This window comes from Macaca fascicularis, chromosome 2 (assembly GCF_037993035.2).
Source record: "Macaca fascicularis isolate 582-1 chromosome 2, T2T-MFA8v1.1".
NCBI classification, from domain to species: Eukaryota; Metazoa; Chordata; class Mammalia; order Primates; family Cercopithecidae; genus Macaca; species Macaca fascicularis.
The window spans coordinates 35,499,456-35,522,008 of NC_088376.1; the positions used below are offsets into that span (position 1 = coordinate 35,499,456).

At 46.2% G+C, this 22,553-nt stretch overlaps 1 protein-coding gene across 1 annotated transcript; it reads left to right on the forward strand.

The window, feature by feature from the left end:
* The first annotated feature begins 872 nt into the window (after positions 1-872).
* LOC141409751 (uncharacterized) lies at positions 873-22,211 on the forward strand. The gene is made up of 5 exons (XM_074033693.1): positions 873-2,826; positions 4,435-6,245; positions 17,906-18,025; positions 21,149-21,266; positions 22,060-22,211. Exons 1-5 carry the CDS (start codon positions 1,878-1,880, stop codon positions 22,209-22,211), a joined length of 3,150 nt encoding a protein of 1,049 aa, XP_073889794.1. The 5' UTR covers positions 873-1,877.
* The last annotated feature ends 342 nt before the right edge of the window (positions 22,212-22,553 follow it).

The following is a 22,553-nucleotide window of genomic DNA, read 5'->3' on the forward strand; positions in this document are numbered from 1 at the left end:
CTATTTGATTAAGTGAGGGGACAGAATTAAGAAATTTTGACACACATGAGGTCTCAAATTTACCTCCCATTCTTTTGTAAAAAGTTCCAGAAAGAAGTTCTGTACTAAAGAAGGGGGCACCCAAAAAAGTGTGGGGGCCAAAGTGTAAACTTGCCCGTCACCCTCTGAAGGTTCACTGAAAATCAGCTGACATAAGGCAGATGAATAGGAGAAAAAGCATGCAAAGTTATTAACGTGTACCTGTGGTCCCAGCTACTCGGGAAGCTGAGGCGGAGGATCACCTGAGCCTGCATGTTGAGGCTGCAGGGAGCCATGATCATGCCACTCTACTCCAGCCTGGGCAGCAGGCAAGACTTGGTCTTGAAAACAAAAAACAAAAAACAGCTTTACAGGATACGTCAAAGAAGTCTATTTGGGGGTGAAATATTTTGGTTTTCTTCAAACGAATGGTGGAATTCTTCAAATGGTATTGAAAAGACATTTCAAATTAAGACAACAGCTTGCAGCTGACTTAGACAACGACCCATCCAGATGGAACAGGTTAGAGGCTCTGGGAACAAATTCTTGAAGAAGATGAAATTGATAGGCAATATACGTATTTGAACATATTGAGAGAAGAAAGAAGATTGACATACCTGGGAGAAGAGTTTAGAATAGTTGGGCAGCAAAATAATCTTAGCACAATGTAACTGTGATAGGTCTGTTGCTCTATGTGTACAGCAAGTCAACACTCTGAGACGTCGGGTTGCCGCAGAGAAAGAGGTTTAATCATAGGGCCACCGAATGAGGAGACGGGAGGATGCCTCACATTCATTTTCCAAAGGAGTTGGGGCTGAGAACTTTAAGGGTTTTTGAGTAGGCCGAAGTGAAAGGACACAAAGATAGATGTGTACCCGCCCCCCACCCGCTACACCCTTGTTCTGCTCTCTAATCTTTGCACGTACCAGAGGTTTTGTAAGTTCTGTAAGTACATGTTTCTCTTTCTGAGGCCAGGTCACAAGGAATGTTTAAGTAAGATAGCCAGGTCACAAGGTGTGTTTAAGCAAGATAGCCATAAACTGGTCGTGCAACCTGATGCAATATAATTAACTGCCTTTGTGTAAAACTGCTCTTCTGCCTCAAGGGTTGTACTGAAATATCAGAAATGGCGGGAACCAATCATAGTTTGCCAAATCGCTTTGTTCAAACTCCAGCCAATCATACCTCTAATTTGTATAATGATTCTATGCCTACTTTCCTTAGACTATATAACATTGTTCGGAGCTCAGTAGGGGAGCTCTCCTGCCCGTCTCGTTTCACGAGCAAGTGAGAGCTCCAGGTTCGAACCTGTAATAAAGATCCTTGCTGCTTAGCTTTGACTCTGGACTCTGGTGGTCTTCTTCGGGGAATAAACGGTCTGGGCATAACAAATGGGGGCTCGTCCGGGATTTCCCCCAAGCCCACCAGACCCCCAAGTCAACGGATCTTAATCTGTAGGTAAGCCGGCTTTGTCACTGTCTCTGTCTTTGTCTCTGTCTGTCTCCCTGAAATTTCGCGAAATCCGTAATCTGTAATCTGTATTGGTCTGTTCTGTAAGTGGCACGGTCTTGGCGGACGCGCTAGAAGACAGCCACTCGGGACTGGTGGGAGACGTTCCCCAGTGCCCATCTGGGGGCCTCCATCCTTGGTTGCCCCGTCTGACTCAGGTCGGAAGTCCGACACGCGCTCGCGAATGCTCATCGTTATTACTGTCTGTCCGTTATTGTTAAGTGTTAAGTGTAAGCCCAAAACGAAACATAAAACCTTTTCTTCCCCCTCCAGGACCGGACCTGTCGGATACTCCCCTCTGCTTCACACTCATTTTCGTCCCCCCTTCTCTTTGTAGAAGCAGTCCAAAGATGGGCAACAACCAGAGCACGCCGCTCTCACTCCTTGTTACCAATTTTAAGGATGTGAAGGCTCGGGGGCGTAACTTAAGCGTAGAACTCAAGAAGGGAAAGCTAGTTACTTTCTGCCGTTCGGAGTGGCCCTCTTTCGGCGTAGGGTGGCCCTCTGAAGGAACTTTCTGTCTCTCTATTATTACTAAGGTAAAAACTAAGATTTTCCTGCCAGGGCAGTCAGGACATCCTGATCAAATTCCTTATATTCTAGTGTGGCAGGATCTTGTGGAAAACCCACCACCCTGGATAACTCCATTCATCCTTGAGCCCTGCAAAGTCCTAGTAACGCGACCTACAAGACAAAAGACTCCCTCTGCTCCCTCGGCCCCTGTGCTGCCGGACAGCCAGGACCCCCTAACGTTAGAACCCACATTTCCCCCACCATATCAGCACCTTATCCCGCAGGACCCAGTCCCCCAGGGTGGTGCTTCCGTAGAGGGAAACCGAGAAGCGGAAGCAGCCGAGAGTGAAAGTAACCTGGGGGGGCCGGCCGGCCGAACACGAGGCCGCATACAGCGGGACCAAGCTTCCCGACTCCCTGACTCCACTGTAGCCCTGCCTCTCAGAGAAATAGGATCGCTCGATGATACCGGGCTCTCCCGTCTCATGTATTGGCCTTTTTCCACCAGTGATTTATACAATTGGAAGTCCCAAAATGCTCGGTTCTCAGATAATCCCAAAGATCTAACCTCGTTGTTAGACAGTGTCATGTTTACTCACCAGCCGACCTGGGATGACTGTCAACAGCTCCTCCGAATCCTGTTCACAACGGAGGAGCGGGAAAGAATCCAAGTTGAGGCCAGAAAACTGGTTCCAGGAGATGACGGTCAGCCAACTGCAAATCCTGACCTCATTAATGCGGCTTTCCCTTTGACCCGGCCCAGATGGGACTACAACACGGCAGAAGGTAGGGGACGACTGCTCATTTATCGCCAGACTCTAATGGCGTGTCTCCGGGCTGCAGCTCGCAAGCCCACCAATTTGGCTAAAGTATATTCTGTGTTACAAGGTAAGACAGAAAGCCCCGCTGTGTATTTAGAGAGATTAATGGAAGCCTTCAGACAGTTTACCCCTATGGACCCGGAAGCACCGGAAAATCAGGCAGCGGTAGTAATGTCCTTTGTAAACCAGGCAACACCAGATATTAAAAGAAAACTCCAGAAATTAGAAGGTTTAGAGGGAAAGCAGATTCAGGACCTCCTTCAGATGGCCCAGCGAGTTTATAATAATAGGGATACTCCAGAAGAAAAACAGTTCAAGGCAACCAAAGAAATGACCAAAGTCTTAGTAGCAGCTTTCCCCCAGGCAGGAAATGGCCAAAACAGAAAGCAGAAAAAGCAAGGCCCTAGGCAAGGATTAGAAAAAGATCAGTGTGCTTATTGCAAGGAACGTGGCCACTGGATTAAAGACTGCCCAAAGAAACGGAGACCAGCTAACCCTACCTCCGTACTCGTTACCCAGGACTCTGACTAGGGAGGACGGGGTTCGGACCCCCTCCCCGAACCCAGGGTAACTTTGCAAGTGGAGGGGTCCCCAGTTCGCTTCTTGGTCGATACTGGGGCGGAACGCTCAGTCCTAACCAAACCAATTGGAAAAATGTCTAAGAAAACATCCTGGGTGCACGGGGCCACAGGCATCAAAAAATACCCCTGGACAACCCAGAGGACTGTAGACTTAGGAACGGGAAAAGTCTCCCATTCCTTCCTAGTCATCCCAGAGAGCCCCTGCCCTCTACTAGGGAGGGACTTGCTGACAAAGATGGGGGCCCAAATCCACTTTGAGCCAGAAGGGCCCAAGATAACTGATTCCCAAAACAGGCCAATATCTATCCTGACTGTCACCTTAGAAGATGAGTACCGACTCCATCAAGAGCAAAAGCCCCCCGATCAGGGAATTGACTCTTGGCTCCAGCGTTTCCCTGAAGCGTGGGCAGAAACTGGGGGCTTGGGGCTAGCTAAACATCGACCTGCCATATTTGTGGAAGTTAAGCCAGGGACGGACCCCGTTCGGGTTCGGCAATATCCTATGCCCCTGGAGGCAAGAGAAGGAATTACGCCCCATATCCGCCGACTCCTAGACCAGGGAGTCCTACGGGCTTGCCACTCATCCTGGAATACTCCGCTGTTACCTGTTCGTAAACCCAACAGTACGGACTACAGGCCAGTACAGGATTTAAGAGAAGTTAATAAAAGGGTCATGGACATACATCCCACTGTGCCCAATCCATACACCCTTCTGAGTGCCTTACATCCCAAAAAACAGTGGTATACCGTTCTTGATCTAAAAGACGCTTTCTTCAGCCTTCCTCTGGCTCCCAAAAGTCAAGAACTCTTTGCATTTCAATGGACGGATCCTGAGAGGGGCATCAACGGTCAGCTAACATGGACCAGACTGCCACAAGGGTTCAAGAACTCGCCAACTCTGTTCGATGAAGCCCTTCATGAAGATCTGGGTGAGTACCGGCGGCAACACCCTGAAATAACTCTTTTGCAATATGTTGATGATCTCTTAATAGCGGCCAGGTCCCCGGAAACTTGTGTTCGAGGGACTGAGGACCTCCTGAAGACTCTGGGGGAGCTAGGCTACCGAGCCTCAGCAACAAAGGCTCAGATCTGCAAGTCGGAGGTAACTTATCTGGGGTACCTATTAAAAGGGGGGCAACGCTGGCTAACCAAAGCCCGAAAGGAAACAGTCCTACGCATCCCTAGACCCCAGTCAACACGGCAAGTGAGAGAATTCCTGGGGTCGGCAGGGTTCTGTAGGTTATGGATACCCGGATTTGCTGAGTTAGCCAAGCCCCTATACCAGGCAACAAAGGAACGGCAGCCCTTCAATTGGACGGAAGAGGCTGAGCTGGCCTTTCAGCAAATCAAAACTGCCTTGTTATCAGCCCCCGCGCTGGGGCTCCCTGATGTCTCCAAACCCTTCCACTTATACGTGGATGAAAGTAAGGGTGTTGCAAAAGCCGTGTTAACACAGTACCTAGGCCCCTGGCAGAGGCCAGTTGCCTATTTGTCAAAAAAATTAGATTCAGTGGCTGCTGGCTGGCCACCCTGCCTCTGGATAATCGCGGCGACCGCCCTAATGGTCCGAGACGCTGATAAACTTATCATGGGGCAGGAGTTGCGCGTTATAACCCCGCATGCCATTGAAGGCGTCCTCCGGCAGCCGCCGGACCGATGGATGAGTAACGCCCGGCTCACCCACTATCAAGGACTGCTGTTAAACCCCCTCAGAATAACTTTTCTGCCCCCAACCTCTTTAAACCCTGCTTCACTGCTGCCAAATCCAGACTTGGACGCCCCGTCCCATGAGTGCACTGAGATACTGGCTCAGGTGCATGGGGTGCGGGAGGACCTGCAAGATCGTCCGCTCCCCGACACAGAACTCACCTGGTTCACTGATGGCAGCAGCTATGTCCACCAAGGCCAGCGGTATGCAGGAGCGGCTGTAACGTCAGAGACTGAGGTAATCTGGGCGGAACCCTTGCCTCCAGGGACATCGGCCCAAAGAGCCGAACTGATAGCCCTTACACAGGCCCTCACCCTAGGGGCAGAGAAAAAACTAACAGTATACACGGATAGCCGCTATGCTTTCGCTACTGCGCACATACATGGGGCCATCTACAGAGAAAGGGGACTATTAACAGCCGAAGGCAAAGAAATAAAAAACAAGCAAGAGATCCTAGCTCTATTAACTGCTTTGTGGAAACCAAAGAAATTGGCTATTGTACATTGCCCTGGGCATCAGAAACCAACTACGCCAATTGCTCGAGGCAACTTCTTAGCCGACCAAACCGCAAGGAGCATAGCAAAAGCTCCCAGTCAGCTCCTCGCGCTCCAGCTCCCCGATCCTGGCCCGCGAAATTTGCCATGTTTTCCCGACTATACCGAACAGGATCGCGAATGGATGAACACGCTTCCCCTAAAACAGGTTAAAAATGGGTGGTGGACTGATATAAATGACCAAACCATCCTACCAGAAAAATTAGGACGGCAGGTGTTGGAACACATCCACCGGACAACCCACCTGGGTGCCCGGCGAATGATGGACTTAATCAGGCACGCCAAGTTTAGAATCAGGCGCATAGCTGAACTGGCCAGCGATGTCACAACAAATTGCAAAGCCTGCCAACTAAACAACGCTTGCCCCCAAACCCAGACCGCCACAGGAATTAGGTGTAGAGGAACTAGGCCTGGTATCTATTGGGAAATAGACTTTACTGAGATAAAGCCTGGAAAATATGGGTATCAGTACTTACTTGTCTTTGTAGATACTTTTTCAGGATGGACAGAAGCGTTCCCAACTAAGAGAGAAACTGCTCAGGTTGTAGCAAAGAAAATTTTGGAAGAAATCCTCCCCAGGTATGGCTTTCCCGTCCAAATAGGGTCAGACAATGGACCAGCCTTCGTTGCTAAGGTAAGTCAGGATTTGGCTTCCATTCTGGGGGCAAATTGGAAATTACATTGTGCTTATAGGCCCCAAAGCTCAGGACAGGTAGAAAGGATGAATCGGACTCTGAAGGAGACCTTAACTAAATTGACCATGGAGACTGGCGCTAATTGGGTAGTACTTCTCCCCTACGCTCTGTTCCGGGCCCGAAATACCCCTTACAGACTAGGCCTCACACCATATGAAATCATGTATGGCAGACCCCCACCCCTGGTCCCCAGTCTAAAAGATGACTTACTCAAACCTGAAACTGAAAATGTCTCTGAGCTCCTGTTCTCCTTACAAGCCTTACAGAAAATTCACCAGGAAATTTGGCCCAGACTACGAGAACTGTACGAGGCAGGACCTCCGCCGACGCCTCATCCGTTCCAGCCGGGAGACTGGGTCCTAGTCAAGCGCCACCGGCAAGAAACTCTTCAACCCAGGTGGAAAGGACCACTGCAAGTACTCCTGACTACTCCCACCGCTCTCAAAGTAGAAGGCATCGCTTCGTGGATCCACTACACACACGTCAAACCAGTGGACCCAACATCCGACCTTCTCGAGCCGTCTGGAGCACCGGTTACATGGACTGTAGACAAAGCTAAGAACAATCCCTTAAAGCTAACCCTGCGCCGTCATCCCCATAGCCGTAACCATGTCTAGCTTACCTATGCTTTTATGCCTTATGCATCTGACTCTCCTCACTGCTGCGCCGTCTAATCCCTATGTCTGGAGGTTCTGGCTCTATGAAAACAAAACTCACCCCGGGGAAACCCCCCAAGTGGGTAAACTGCTAGCTAGCGCAGACTGCCCCCCCTCAGGGTGTAATACTATAGTTTACCTCAATTTCACTAGGTTCCAGATTGCCCAACCAGCAACACCCATGATCTGTTTTGAATATGATCAAACTGAATATAATTGTAAAAATTATTGGTGGCACCAGAGTGCAGGTTGCCCATATAGCTACTGTAAGACGCACTCTGTCCGATACTGGAGAGAACGACAAGGGTGGTATTTTTACAAAACTGAGTCTCCCGTCACTTACACTTGGATAATTAGAGACCCATGGGACTCTCGGTGGACAACCCCACAACATGGGGGAGTATATTACTCATCAACTAGTACCTGGCCCAGTAGCCATTTATATCTGTGGAGAAGTCTAGTCCAGATTCAACCCTTAATCCACACACAAATCCACAGGCAAGAAACCAAGTTATCACAAGACTTGCAGCCCTTCTCCTGGCTAACTCTATTACGGGAAGGGCTAGCATTCGCCAACCTCACTGGTTTAGGCGACCTGTCCTCTTGCTTTATGTGTGCAACCCTAGGAAGACCACCATTAACGGCTGTTCCTCTATCCTCCCCTCCCACAAACTATACAGGTTTTAACTCATCGATAGTCACGATACCCGATGTAGCCCTGTACCGTGACCCATACCAAGAGAAATACCCCTATTGTTATTCGGCATTTAGCAACAGCCTCTGCAACCAATCGGCTACATACCCTAATAGTCCCATATATGCTCCCCCTGGTGTGTTCTTCTGGTGTAATATGACTCTGTTAAAAACTCTGTCCAAAAGCATCTCTGACGGACAGTTGTGTATCCCTGTTACCCTAGTTCCCCGACTGACACTGCTAACCCCGGCAGAGTTCATAGGCTGGGCAGGGACCGCCCCAACTAAAACTGCGCGACATAGACGAGCAGTTTTTCTACCACTAATTGCCGGAATATCCTTAACCACCTCTGTCGTCGCAGCGGGGTTAGCAGGAGGGGCCCTACAACACTCCATGATAGAAAACGACAAGCTGTTACAACAATTCTCTGTTGCTATGGAAGACTCCGCCTATTCCCTGGCCTCCCTTCAGCGGCAGCTCACCTCCCTAGCACAGGTCACCCTTCAAAACCGCAGAGCCTTAGACTTACTCACGGCTGAGAAAGGAGGTACCTGTGTGTTCCTCAAAGAAGAATGCTGTTTCTATATAAATGAGTCAGGGTTAGTTGAGGAAAGAGTCCAACGCCTACACGAACTAAGCTTAGAAATGAAAAAGCAACAATTCACTACAGCCGCTAACAATTGGTGGAGCTCTTCAATGTTTTCCCTTCTGGCACCCCTTTTAGGCCCCCTAATGTCTTTACTACTTCTATTCACTATAGGCCCCTGTGTGGTAAATAAAATTTTACAATTTGTCAGAGAAAGGTTTGATACCATCCAACTAATGGTCCTCCGTAGCCATCACCAGCCTCTCCTGCACCCAGAAAGTGAGGCTATATTATAAGACTCTGGAAATCCAAGATTGGACATCCAGTTACTTATGAGAAGGGAGAAATGAAAGGACACAAAGATAGATGTGTACCCGCCCCCCACCCGCTACACCCTTGTTCTGCTCTCTAATCTTTGCACGTACCAGAGGTTTTGTAAGTTCTGTAAGTACATGTTTCTCTTTCTGAGGCCAGGTCACAAGGAATGTTTAAGTAAGATAGCCAGGTCACAAGGTGTGTTTAAGCAAGATAGCCATAAACTGGTCGTGCAACCTGATGCAATATAATTAACTGCCTTTGTGTAAAACTGCTCTTCTGCCTCAAGGGTTGTACTGAAATATCAGAAATGGCGGGAACCAATCATAGTTTGCCAAATCGCTTTGTTCAAACTCCAGCCAATCATACCTCTAATTTGTATAATGATTCTATGCCTACTTTCCTTAGACTATATAACATTGTTCGGAGCTCAGTAGGGGAGCTCTCCTGCCCGTCTCGTTTCACGAGCAAGTGAGAGCTCCAGGTTCGAACCTGTAATAAAGATCCTTGCTGCTTAGCTTTGACTCTGGACTCTGGTGGTCTTCTTCGGGGAATAAACGGTCTGGGCATAACAGAAGCGTGCAAATTGTTGATTGGTAAAAGGGTGCAGGGTGAAGTCATGAGATAGGGGGATGAAGAAACTATATAATGCTGATTCTGTTCCTCTGTGGGGGTCTTATGTACTGTGAAAGCAAAATACATCTTGGGACCCCAAAATCACTAGACCAGAGGGAAAAGTCAAGCTGGGAACCGTGTAGGCAAACTTGCCTCCCATTCTATTCCTAACAAAGATAGCTACAAAGATAAAAAGCAACATACTTCCCTCACAATTTGCCCACAGGGAAATTCCTTGTGGACAAAGGACTGACAGACCTCAAAGTCATCCCTCTGCTCCTGTGGGAAAAATGCATATCTGATTGCCTCCTTTGCCTCATTGTTTTACTAAGCCAGACTAAGGTATAAGTGACTATTCCTATAAATTGTGTACTCAATAAAAGGCTAATCAGAAACCCTCCAAAAATGCAAGCATTTGTCCTTTACCTATGACATGAATCCCCCTCCTTCCCCACTTTGAGTTGTCCCGCCTTTCTGGACTGAACCAGTATACATCTTACATATATTGATGTCTCATGTCTCCCTAAAATGTATAAAACAAAACTGTGCCCCAACCGCCTTGGGCACATGGCATCATGACCTCCTGAGGCTGTGTCACAGGGGTGTCCTTAGCCTTGACAAAATAAGCTTCCTAAATTGATTGAGACTTGTCCCAGATACTCTTTGGTTTACACTACTATGATTATTTTGCTTCCCAACTCTTCTAAACTCTTCTCTCAGGCACATCAGTCACCTTTCTCTCAATGTGTTAAAATACATATGTTGCCTATCAATTTCACCTTCTTGAGGAATTTGTTCCCAGAGCCTCTGACCTGCTCTAGTCTGAATGGGTAGCTCTCTAAGTGAGCTGCAAACTGTTGGCTGTTTCACTGGAATTCAAAACCTTAAAAACATCTTAAGCAATTCTTAAAAGCTTTATTATTCTAATGTGAGATCCTGTCTATAGGAGCAATATGCATGCAAATGGATCTAGCGCTAGGAGACCGTCAGCAACAAGGAAGTAGGGAAAAGTGCAGCCTAATTAATGCTTAATTATATTTCTGCTCAGAACCCAGCATGCAATTCTCGTCAACCTTGTGGGGACAGCTTCACATATGACATGGTAAGGTAAGGTTCTGACTGGTACTTACATAACTATAGTATCAATGTGATTATATTAGGAGGATGAAAAAAGACTATATTAGGAGGATGAAAAAAGACGGAGTATATGTGAGAAAATAAATACTTTTAGTGGGGAGAGAAGATAAACAGTTGAATTCTCATCTTCTAAACTGAGAAATCAATAGATGACTAGACTACATATGACAGTAATGTTTTATCAAGGTCAAATTCTCGTGTCAATATTGTTAGGTGACATAATATCTGCAGCTAACTCTCAGTTCAGAAACAGGAGAAAGCAAGTGTGAATCTAGATAAGGATATATAGGTGTTCACTATATTCTGCCTCTAACTGAAGGTTTTAAGTAAAATAAACCATTGAGAGGTGAGAGTATTATAACTGTACTATTTCAAGACATGGAAGTAGATCTCCATGCTTATCAGTTAGTTTAAATTGTTTTGTTTATTTATTTTATTTTGAGGTGGGGTCTCATTATGTTATGCAGACTGGGCTCAAGCAATTCTTCCACCTCAGCCTCCTGAGTAGCTGGGACTGTTAACAGAAAAGGGGTTTTGTCTCAGGGTCCAAGAGTGGGTTCTTAGATCTTGCATGGGAAAGGGTTCAGGGCCAGTCACATAGTAAAGTTAAAATAGTTTCTTAGAAACTACTCCATTACAGAGTAGGGTATCCTCAGAAAGCAAGAGGAAGAATGCCCCTACCTTAACCCATTTATGCCTCAGGTTGCAATTTTTTGAATTTTTGCAATCAGACATTGGCGATGACCTTGAGAGCAGTAGGATACAAATAACTCTTGCATGCTTAGCCTTCCAATAATGAAACACTAGGTATAAATGGATTTAAACAAGAATGTTTGCTTATATAGGATATTAGGCCTATAGCGCAGTTTATTATAAAGGCTTGTGACAGGCTGTTAGTATGGTTATTCTCTTGTGTATCTTCTGATGTTGGCAAGAATTTACGAGTGTACTATTATCTTTAGAGGAAAACCTATTTTTTAAAATAAGAATGGCTTTTTCCACTAACTTGTTTCCTCAACCATAAACATCTTGTGATCAAGAGTGCCTAAATTCCTTGGAATGTAATGCAGCAGCTCTTGCTGTATCCAGCCTTTTTTCAAGATGAGTCACTCTGGTTGGGATGCCTCTGACAGGACTATAGGCACCCAGCTATATTAAATGTTTGTAAGTAGTTGTTTATGGGAATGAGAAATTAGCATGTTGGGATGGTGACAGGAAGAACCGCTGATGGTTTTCATAACTAGCTTTGGACAGTAATTTGATGGTTGAACTCTGAAATGTATACCTTTGATTAAAAATAAAAACTAAACTATAAAAAAAGGAGAAATTAAAAATCAGTAAAACCAAAACAAAGATTAGCAGCTTTTGTGGTAGATATAACTGGAAAAAAAAGGCAACATTCAATGGCTTAAAAAAAATTCAGAAATAATTTTTTTTCCCAATTGAATGTTTCCTTTTCCAAAATTACCTATGGCCTGCCTCACCCCCATCCTGTGCCTACAAAGACCCCAGACTCAGTTGGTAGAGGAGAGAGAGGTGGCTTGATTTTAGTGAGATGGCTTCACTTCAGTGAGGCTGCTTGATATCAGAGACAGCCTGAGTTCAGGGAAGAGCTGGTCAGACTTTGGGGAAGAGATGCTGGACTTGAGGGGAAGACTACCCGCCCATCCCATCCCCTCTTCAGCTCCCCTTCTTTGCTGAGAGCCATTTCCATCTCTTAATAAAATCCTCTGCCTTCACCATCCATCAAGTATTCGTGCAAATTCATTCTTCTTGGACACTGGACAAGAGCTTGGGACCCACCAAACTGCAGGGACCCACAAAAAGGCTGGCACACCAGTGGAGGAAGTAGACTGCCAAGGTCAACGGGTCTATGTTGATCAGCCTGAGAACCAGCAGCCATGACCACAAGTGAAAGCAGGCTGTGAAAGGAGCTCATTTGCTTCTCTGGAGAAGGGGAGCTTACTTTTCCACACAGGGACCATCCACATCTGATGAGCAGGCCATCCCTCCAGACTTACATCACGGCTGAGTTCCTTAACAGTAGAAAGTTCGTTTGGCCTTTTTGTGGACAGAGATGGGAGTTACAGTGGTCTCAACTGAATGAAATGCAGCAAGTAAGCCCTTCCGGGACCATTTCCCCTGAAGCCAAAAACATTATGAACAATTTTCCAGAGGGTAGCTTGGAAAAGAATAATGATTACCATTTTGATTTTTTTTTTTTTTTTTTTTTTTTTGAGAGAGGATCTCACTCCTCTCACCTAGGCTGGAGTGCAGTGATGTGATCACAGCTCACTGCAGCCTTGACTTCTCAGGCTCAGATGATCCTCCCACTGCAGCCTCCCGAGTAGCTGGGACTACAGGCATGTGCCACCACACCTGGCTCATTTTTTATATTTTTAGTAGACACAGGGTTTCACCATGTTGCCCAGGCTGGTCTTGAACTCCTGGGCTCAAGCGATCTGCCTGCCTCGGCCTCCTAAAGTGCTGGGATTACAGGTGTGAGCCACTGCACCCAACCGAGTTTTGAATTTTATAAAAAATGTTTTCTCCATTTCCTATGACAAGTTCATTCTGAATCCCACTGAGTTGGGACGAGTCTTTGGCTCATAAATCAACGATGTAATCTTAAGATATTTGAATTCACATGCGCTTCAATTCCTATGTATTGCTATGTATTGGAGTCAACTTTTTTGGCAGTCAGAAAACCTAACCACCTTGCACAAATACCAATTTTCCTTCAAATGATCTTTAGTAATATCTATATTACAGGATCTTTGGTAAACTAGAAACACTTAGCAATTCCTTTTCATGCTAGGTTTGGGTTTTATTTTACTTTTTCTTTAATACAAGAGATGGAGTACAGTCAACTTTGCCCTTGCCGGTAGAGGGCAGCCACCCCATGCAAGGAGGCAAGGGGCCAACTGAGCTCTTAACACACGGCCGTTCATGGACAGCAGAACTAAAGGAGCATTGTAACACCCACTCCAGGGCCTCGAGGTCGCAGGCAGTCCCCCACAACCCAGGCACCGCTGCACGGAGCTTTCTCCCGCTGGTGTCTGGAGTGGCCAGCTGGGACCTGCATTCGCTCACTTGCACCTGGTCTGGCTGTGGGCCCCACCCAGAGCTTGTTCCTGAGTCATTGCCCGGAGTGGCCAGTCAGGTCCCCGCACTTGCTCACTCACATGCTCCCTCCTGCAAGGGGTTGAGCGTGGCGGGCGGAGTAAACTTTCACCCTTGTCACAAGTTCAAAGAAGGGGCTGAGAAAAATTCTGCACTATTGCCATGCCAGTGCTATGAGCGTTGTACTTGACTCTCACATCTCTCTTATCACACTACTTCTAATTTATTGTGTTCTGTTACTTCTACATCTTCAATATCTCTAACAATCTACATCCAGTACACCTACTGTCGTGTGGGCCTCTAACATGTCTTCCATGGGTCAAAGCAACAGGATCCTGACTGGTCTTCCTGCTTCTGATACAGGCTGAATCCAACCCCTTCTTCATGGAGTAGTATTTCTACTGCCCATCAGTGACTCCACTGCTCTTAGGACCAAGTCCAACGCCTCATCTTGGACTGTGAGGCCCTTTGTGATCTGGCCCCTTCTTTGTCTGGCATCATCTCTCCATAACAGGAAACAATAACATTTACCAATTGACATTAAGAAAACCACAGGTTGTGTCTGAGTCTGTGCTGTGTGGGCTGGTTTCCAAAATTACAATGAGTAATCTCAGTTCCAGGCCAGTCTTCCCTGACCTCAAAATATTTCAAAGTTGACCCTAGTCCATCTCCTGTATTAAAGGCCTCCAGAAGGCCAGCTTCTCAGCCATTTGGGGCTGGGACCGGAGTTCCCAAATAAAGAGAAATGCCACCTATTGTCTTTTCCTACTTCTTGCTTCAAGGTTCTTTCGTTGAAGTTGCTTCAGACTCATCTTGCACACTGTCCTCAGTGGCAATGGCTCTTAAATAAAACAGAATTTGCAAATGTTTCTCTTTTGTTTTCTATGTAAAAACCAGCTTATTTTCTAAGTTGTGTAGTTGACAAAAATCCTGCCCTGTCTAGTAGGAAAGGGTGGGGTTATTAGATTAAGTAAATTGTCAGTTGAATGAACTATCTACCTCCTTAGGACAAGGACACCGGGGGCCTTATCACATGTGCATCCTCCACAGGCATCCGTAAGGACTCCTTGAATTGTTCAGAATTGCACGTGTCCTCTGTCTCCTCTAAAATTAGTCTGGTTTCTTTCAAGTCCAATTGATCTAGTGTTGTGTTGCTTCAACTAGATATGAATAAGAAATCCTTTTGATTTGATACACTCTGAAGTGTATCGAGAGCAAAGACACCACTGAACAGGAAGGAAGGATTTTAAGCCCCTCAGCCTACATGCTCCACATCTGGGAAAACATTACACTGGGAGTGGCTGTTTCTTCCTCACCCCTCAGCCTACATGCTCCACATCTGGGAAAACATTACACTGGGAGTGGCTGTTTCTTCCTCACCCCTCAGCCTATGTGCTCCACATCTGGGAAAATATTACACTGTGAGTGGCTGTTTCTTCCTCATTTCTTTTCTTCTAGATTTTTTTTGTCTGTCTCAAACTTTGCCAGCAAAATAAAGGTTAAAAATAGAATAAAGAAAATTCCCTTAGCATGTGAAGATGACAACATATTATGGATTTGCCTGTTAAATTATTTATTCCTTTAAGATTAAATTAGTCCGGCTGTCTTAGAGGGCTGGAAGAAGACCTCTTGCAGAATGGTTTCAAGTGGATTTAGAATTTAGAATCTGACCTCAACCAGTGGAGGAGGTAGACTGCCAAGGTCAACAGATCTGTATTGATCAGCCTGAGAACCAGCAGCCATGACCACACGTGTGAGCAGGCTGTGAAAGGAGCTCATTTGCTCCTCTCAAGAAGGGGAGGTTATTCTTCCACACAGGGGCCATCCACATCTGATGAGCAGGCCATCCCTCCAGCCTTACATCATGGCTGAGTTCCTTAATAACAGAAAGTTTGTTTGGCATTTTGTGGACAGAGATAGGAATTATGATGGTCTAAACTGAATGAAATGCAGCAGGTAAGCCCTTTCAGGACCATTTCCCCTGAAGCCAACAACTGTATTCTGAACAATTTTCCAGAGGGCAGCTTGGGAAAGAATGATTACCATTTTGAATTTTTTCTTTTTTTTTGGAGACAGGATCTCACTCCTATCACCCAGGCTGGAGTGCAGTGATGTGATCCCATGTGGCTCACTGCAGCCTCGACTTCCAAGGCTCAGGTGATCCTCCCACCACAGCCTCCTGAGTAGGTGGGACTACAGGCATGTGTCACCATGCCTGGCTAATTGTTTATGTTTTTAGCAGCTACAGGGTTTCCCCATGTTGCACAGGCTGGGCTTGAACTCTTGGGCTCAAGCGATCTGCCCGTGTCAGCCTCCTGAAGTGCTGGGATTACAGCTGTGAGCCATCATGCCCAGTCCAGTTTTGAATTGTATAAAAAATGTTTTTTCCATTTCTCATAACAAGATCATTCTGAATCCCACTGAGCGGGGAAGAGTCTTTGGCTCATAAATCGACTATGTAATCTTAAGAGATTGGAGTTCACATACACTTCAATTCCTATGTATTGCTATGTATTGGAACCAACCCTTTTTGGCAGTCAGAAACCTAACCACCCTGCAGAAATAACAGTTTTCCCTCAGATGATCTTTATTTTTATGTATTTATTTATTTTTGGATGGAGTCTCGCTCTGTTGCTCAGGCTGGAGTGCAGTGGCATGATCTCGGCTCACTGCAACCTCCGCCTCCTGGGTTCAAACGATTCTCCTGCCTCAGCCTCCCGAGTCGCTGGGACTACAATATCACAGGATTGTTGGTAAACTAGAAACACTTAGCAATTTCTTTTCATGCTAGGTTTTTTTCTTTCCTTAAATACAGGAGATGGACTAGAGTCAACTTTTTCCTTCACCAAACAAGATATATAAAATCACTATTGTGAATGGAAAATAAATTCCGGGACCCCCAAATCACTAAACCAAATGGAAAAGTCCAGCTGAGACTTTTGCTTAGGGCAAATCTGCCTCCCATTCTATTCCTTAAAAAGATAGCTACTAAGATGAAAAAGCTATATACCTCCCTCACAATGTGTCCACAGGAAAATTCCTTGTGGACAAAGGACAGACAGAATTCCAAGTCATCCCTCTGCTTTTTGAGATAAGTGCATATCTGATTGCTTACTTTGGAAAGGCTAACCAGAAACTCAAAAGAATGCAACCGTTTGTTTCTTATCTATTTATAACCTGGAAGTCCCCTCCCCACTTCAAGTTGTCCCGCCTTTCCAGACTGAACCAATGTACATCTTACATATATTGATTGATGTCTCATGTCCCCCTAAAATGTATAAAACCAAACTGTGCCCCAACCACCTTGGGCACATGTCGTCAGGACCTCCTGAGGCTGTGTCACAGGCATGTCCTTAACCTTGGCAAAAAAAACAAACGACAGCAACAACAAAAAACAACTTTCTAAATTGACTGAGACCGGTCTCAGATATTTGGGGTTCATACTATGCTCCCTTAATTACCACAGTGGACAATTGTTTGGGGCTGCTCTGCATCCATCTCTATTTCTAATAATGTCCCAAGTCTTTTTCTCCCCACTGAGTGTGAGTTTGGTGAGAGGCAGACCTCTGAAACCGTGAGGACCAAGGGGCTAGAGCTGAGTGGCCCAATACAGTAGCCACTGGCCACACATGACTACTGAGCACTGAAATCGGGCTAATGTGATTGAATTTTTTAAAAATTATTTATTTATTTTGAGAAAAGGTCTGGCCCTGTCGCCCAGGCTAGAGTGCAGTGGCACTATCTCAGCTCATGCAACCTCTGCCGCCTGGGCTCAGGTGATCTTCTCACCGCAGCCTCCTGAGTAGCTGGGACTACAGGCGTGTGGAACCATGCCCAGCTTATTTTTGTATTTTTTGTAGAGATGGGGTTTGGCCATGTTGCCCAGGCTGGTCTCAAATTCCTAGGCTCAGGTGATCTGCCCACCTTGGCCTCCCAAAGTGCTGGGATTATAGGCGTAAGCCACTGCACCTGGCCCTGAATTTTTTACTTAACTTTAAATGAATTATTTAAATTTAAAAACTGAGTTCAGGTATTTGAAAACTGTTAAGTATGTTTAGAACAAGTTGGGCATGTGAACCTACTTCTTTAACTATAAATTTTATGAAGCTTACTTATATGTAGTTAACTTTTTCCAGATCAAGTATTTCCACTGAAAATTTAGCTTCCAAGTTGAGATGTGCTATAAATATAAAATATATTGGGATTTTGGGGCAAAAGTGTAAAATAGCTTACTGATAATTTTTTATATTGATTACATGTTGAAATAATATTTGGATATATTAGGTTAAATAAAATATATTAAAATTTCACTTTTTTTTAAATGTGGCACTGTAAAATTTTAAATTACATATCTGGCTTACCTTATATTTCTATTGGTAGCACTGGAAGAGCTCTCCTCTTCCTGGACAGCCCAGAGGGCAGGCCTGTAGCCTGAGCTTGGTCAACCATGAGCGCCTCAGAGCCAAAGCAAGGCAAGGGCAGAGCGATCTGGTGGACAAGGTCAGATGGAGGTCACCAATGCAGGGGTGTCTCCCCCATCCTCCAGGTCAGGCTGCTCTGGTCCCAGCTGCAAAGACCTGCTTCCTTCTCTGCCTGTGTCTTGGCGGGATCTTCCACACTTTCGTAGCCCTCCCTTCCCATACTCATGCAACAGATTTTTTTGCTCACATTAGCCAGTCTTTTCCTAGTGTTTGCAGCCAAGAATGCTGACTTAATCAAGATTTGTCAGGATGTGAGGCTCTCCCCTGACCATCGAGTCACTAGAATCCCAGGTGAACCTTGTTATTACTAAAGTAATCGTCACTAGGGCTGGGGCTGAGGCAGCTGTAGCTATAGCAAGCTGCTCAGGTGATTCTGATGTTCAGCCAGGGTAAGAATCACTGCTTTAAGTTGTTTTTTTGAGATGGAGTCTCGCTCTGTTGCCCAGGCTAGAGTGTAGTGGCGCAATCTCGGCTCACTGCAGCCTCTGTCTCCTGGGTTCAAGTGATTCTCCTGCCTCAATCTCCCGAGTAGCTGAGATTACAGGTGCCCACCACTACACTTGGCTAATTTTTGTATTTTTAGTAGAGATGGGGATTTTGCCATGTTGGTCAGGCTGGTCTCAAACTCCTGACCTCAGGTGATCTGCCTGCTTTGGCCTCCCAAAGTGCTGGGATTACAGGCATGAGCCACTGCGCCTGGCCCTAAGTTTTAAATGTCTGCATGGCAAGTGAGGGAACATGAGCCTATGCTACTACACTTCTCACATAGAGTGAATCAAACATCCTGCGTTCCCCCCACTTCTGCAGCTGGCATGCATTCACGCATTCAACAAATGTTTATTGAGGACGTATCGTGAATGCTCCAGGCATCGCTCCAGCTTCTACGGATGTGGCAGTGAGCAAAACAGACAAGAACCCTTCTCTGCTAAAACATACTTTCTAGTAGGGGGAGAGGAAGAGGTAATATGCACAAGAAAAGAGAAAAATACATAGTATGTCATACGATGAAAAGTTCTAAGAAGAGCCGGGCGCGGTGGCTCACGCCTGTAATCCCAGCACTTTGGGAGGCTGAGACGGGCGGATCACGAGGTCAGGAGATCGAGACCATCCTGGCTAACACGGTGAAACCCCGTCTCTACTAAAAAGAAGTACAAAAAACTAGCCGGGCGAGGTGGCGGGCGCCTGTAGTCCCAGCTACTCGGGAGGCTGAGGCAGGAGAATGGCGTAAACCCGGGAGGCGGAGCTTGCAGTGAGCGGAGATCCGGCCACTGCACTCCAGCCTGGGCGACAGAGCGAGACTCCGTCTCAAAAAAAAAAAAAAAAAAAAAGTTCTAAGAAGAAAACCAAAGCAGGGAAAAACAGTGTGTGTGTGTGTGTGTGTGTGTGTGTGTGTGTGTGTGTGTGTGTGTGTGTGTGTGTGTGTGTGTGTGTGTGTGTGTGTGTGTGTGTGTGTTGGGGGAGTATAGAAACTTAGATGGGGTGGTTACAGAAGGAATCCCTAGAAGGTTACATTTGCAGGAAGGGAGGAAGCCTTGAGGACATGCAGTGGGGGGAGAGTTTTCTAGGCAAACAGAAAGGCAAGTGCAAAGACTCTGAAGTAGGAATATATCTGGGATACTGGAGGAACAGCAGAAGGCCAATGTGTCTGGCATGGAGAAAGAAAACAGAGCAGTAGAAACTGAAGTCAGAGAGGTGGTGGAGGGAGGGGGTGTCTGCACTCACTTAAAAAATAAACAAAAGGCTCCTCATCGAGGTGATTAGCCATCAGATGAAGGAAGACTGGGGAAAATACCTTCTGGAGATCCTATCCATGCAACTGCTCTCCATTTGACCTGTACTTATTTAGGGCGTCCTAAGAGGGATGCGCCTCTCCAGGATAAATTGTTACGCTTTACTTCGTCACATAATTTGGGGGTGAAGGTAAGGCAGAAAGAAGCCCTTGTTTCACAGAGCTTACGGTAACCACACTCTCACACTAGAATGCACATGAGTTTTCTTCACAACAAACTCATAATCACCACAATGAGAAAGAGGTGCTGAAAAGAAAAATATCATGGCAGGATCATAAATCCTAAATGCTCTTTGTCTGTCTTGAATTAAGGGAGGACACTTCCTAGAATCCTGCTTATTTGGAAAATTGGAAAATTCCAACAATCACCAGAAGTGGTTTTGTTTCTTTTAGGCATCCTGACTGCCCTCTGTACCTAGAGCTGACCACAGCCCTCCAGTTGATTAGATTAGATATCATGAGAAAAAATGAAATGCATATTTCCCTGAATTGTTAAATACTCATTAAACACCTATTCCATCAACTGACTTGCCCAGACTACTGTGCGCCCCCACTGCCAGGACACTGATGTCCTTTCCCAGGCTTAGGTTTTCTCCAGCTACCCATAACCCCTTCTGGGTCTGTTGCCCAGCCTCTGTGTTGACTGGCTGGGGCTCAGGCTCTGGCTCTGTTCTGTTGGCAGACCTATACATGAATGCTTTGCTCACTCACCGCTTGCTGTGCTGCAAACCAGAGAGCATCCATGGAAACTCATTCATTCATTCGCACTCTTTTTGAGTGGTTACTGGATGTAAGGCATGGTTCTAGGGACCAAGGAGACACCAGTACACACACAAAAAAGTGAGAGAAGTGAATAGAGGAGGGGAAAAATGGGCCTTGCACTTGAGTGAGAAGACCACAAATAAATATTAAATATGTCAGGTGGTAAGTGCTGTGGAAAAACAAAGCCAGATAAGCAGGTGGAGAATAACAACGCATGTGGTGCTAATTTCTCTTTTTCTTTTTTTTTTTGAGATGGAGGCTTGCTCTGTCACCCATGCTGAAGTGCAGTGGTGCAATCTCAGCTCACTGCAACCTCCACCTCCTGGGTTCAAGCGGTTCTCCTGCCTCACCTCCTGAGCAGTTAGGACTACAGGCACCCACCACCATGCCCAGCTAATTTTTGTATTTTTAGTAGAGACAGTGTTTCACCATGTTGACCAGTCTGATCTCGAACTCCTAACCTCAGGTGATCTGCCCGCCTCGGCCTCCCAAAGTGTGGGATTACAAGCGTGAGCCACCGCGCCCAGCCATGGTGCTAGTTTCAAGCAATGGTCAAGAAAGGACATTTTAATAATGTGCCTTTTGACTTAGACATCTGGAAAACCTCAGCGTAGATCCTTTCAGGCAGAGAAAACAGTCCGAACCACGGCCCAGAGGCCTGGCTGTGCTCGCATGTTGGAAAGGCGGCCAGAAGGCTGTGCTGGAGCAAGTGAGCCAGGGCGATGGGATCAGAGAGGTGTCAGAGGATGAGATCAGATGGAACCTCGTCAGCCAAAGCAAGGACTCTGCATTTATTCTAGGTGAGATGGAAGCCACTGCAGCATTTGAGAAGGTCATCCTGGCTGCTGTGAGAATAGATTAGAACTCCAGTTAAGAGACTACTGGAGTGATCCAGGCAAAAGAAATAGTGGAGAAAGATATGTGACAGACAAACACCAGCCTGTCAACAGGAGCCTCCCCGCCCCTTTCCTCTGCTTCTTGGAGAGGGACCATCTAGTGAAAGGGAAAGGGAGGAGCCAAGCGGGGCTGCCTGGCTTGACTGAAATAAGACATTTTTCATAGCAGACATTTGCAAAAATACATTGCACTTTATATCCTTTATTTAAGAACTTGACGAATTTAAAGCCCTTAGAAAGCCTAAGTAAAAAATGCCTGCCTTCTGAACTTCCCCGGCACTGTTGTAGCTTCATTTAAGATCAAGGAGAAAAGCAGTTTTGGGCAAGCCCTGCCCAATGTATCCATTCAAGTGTCTAAAGTGCTTTTCACCTACTTTATTTCTCTTGGACAAAATGTGGGCATGCCCATGACACCTAAGTGAGCCACAGTTGTATGGAAACAGCTGGGGTGATGAAGACCCACCCTGAAGAAGCTCTTACCAATAACCACAGGCTGATGAGGAAATCAGTCCTCCGTAATCCGCTGAACTTTCTGTTGCGTGTTCTTAGAGTAACAAGGTCAATTACCAGAGACCTTTAACTAGCCCCTCCTCCGGATAATCACAGCTACCCCCGAGCATCCTAAATGTTTGCTGGAGAAAGACCATGACCTCTTCGTGTGGCGCCTCATGGTGTCTTCCCTGTCCGGCAGTCTCAAGGCCCCTCGTCGAGGCTCTGTCGCAGACCACTTGGCAACCTTGGAGGGGTCTTCATGGTAGAGCCCTGACTGGTGAGCTCTCTCATCCCTGCTCCCTCCCTGCCATCTCATTATTAGAAAGGGCAGTTTCTTGCTTTAAAACCATGTGGTTTCAAACACATGGCAAACCTGGCAGACTGTCCCAGATGAATGGCTGCCTAGTGACTCCCAGTGACAGACATAGCCCTAGAAATGGTCACAATGCTGAGGAGTTTACCTTTAGTCCATTCTCCCACCAGGACTGGGGCCCTGATCCTGATATTGATCTTTTCACTTTATCCTTTGGAGACTTTTTTCCTTTTCAAAACAATCCTTGGTGTTCTTTTTAACATAATTTTATCTGACTAAATTCAGGGAAGGGAGA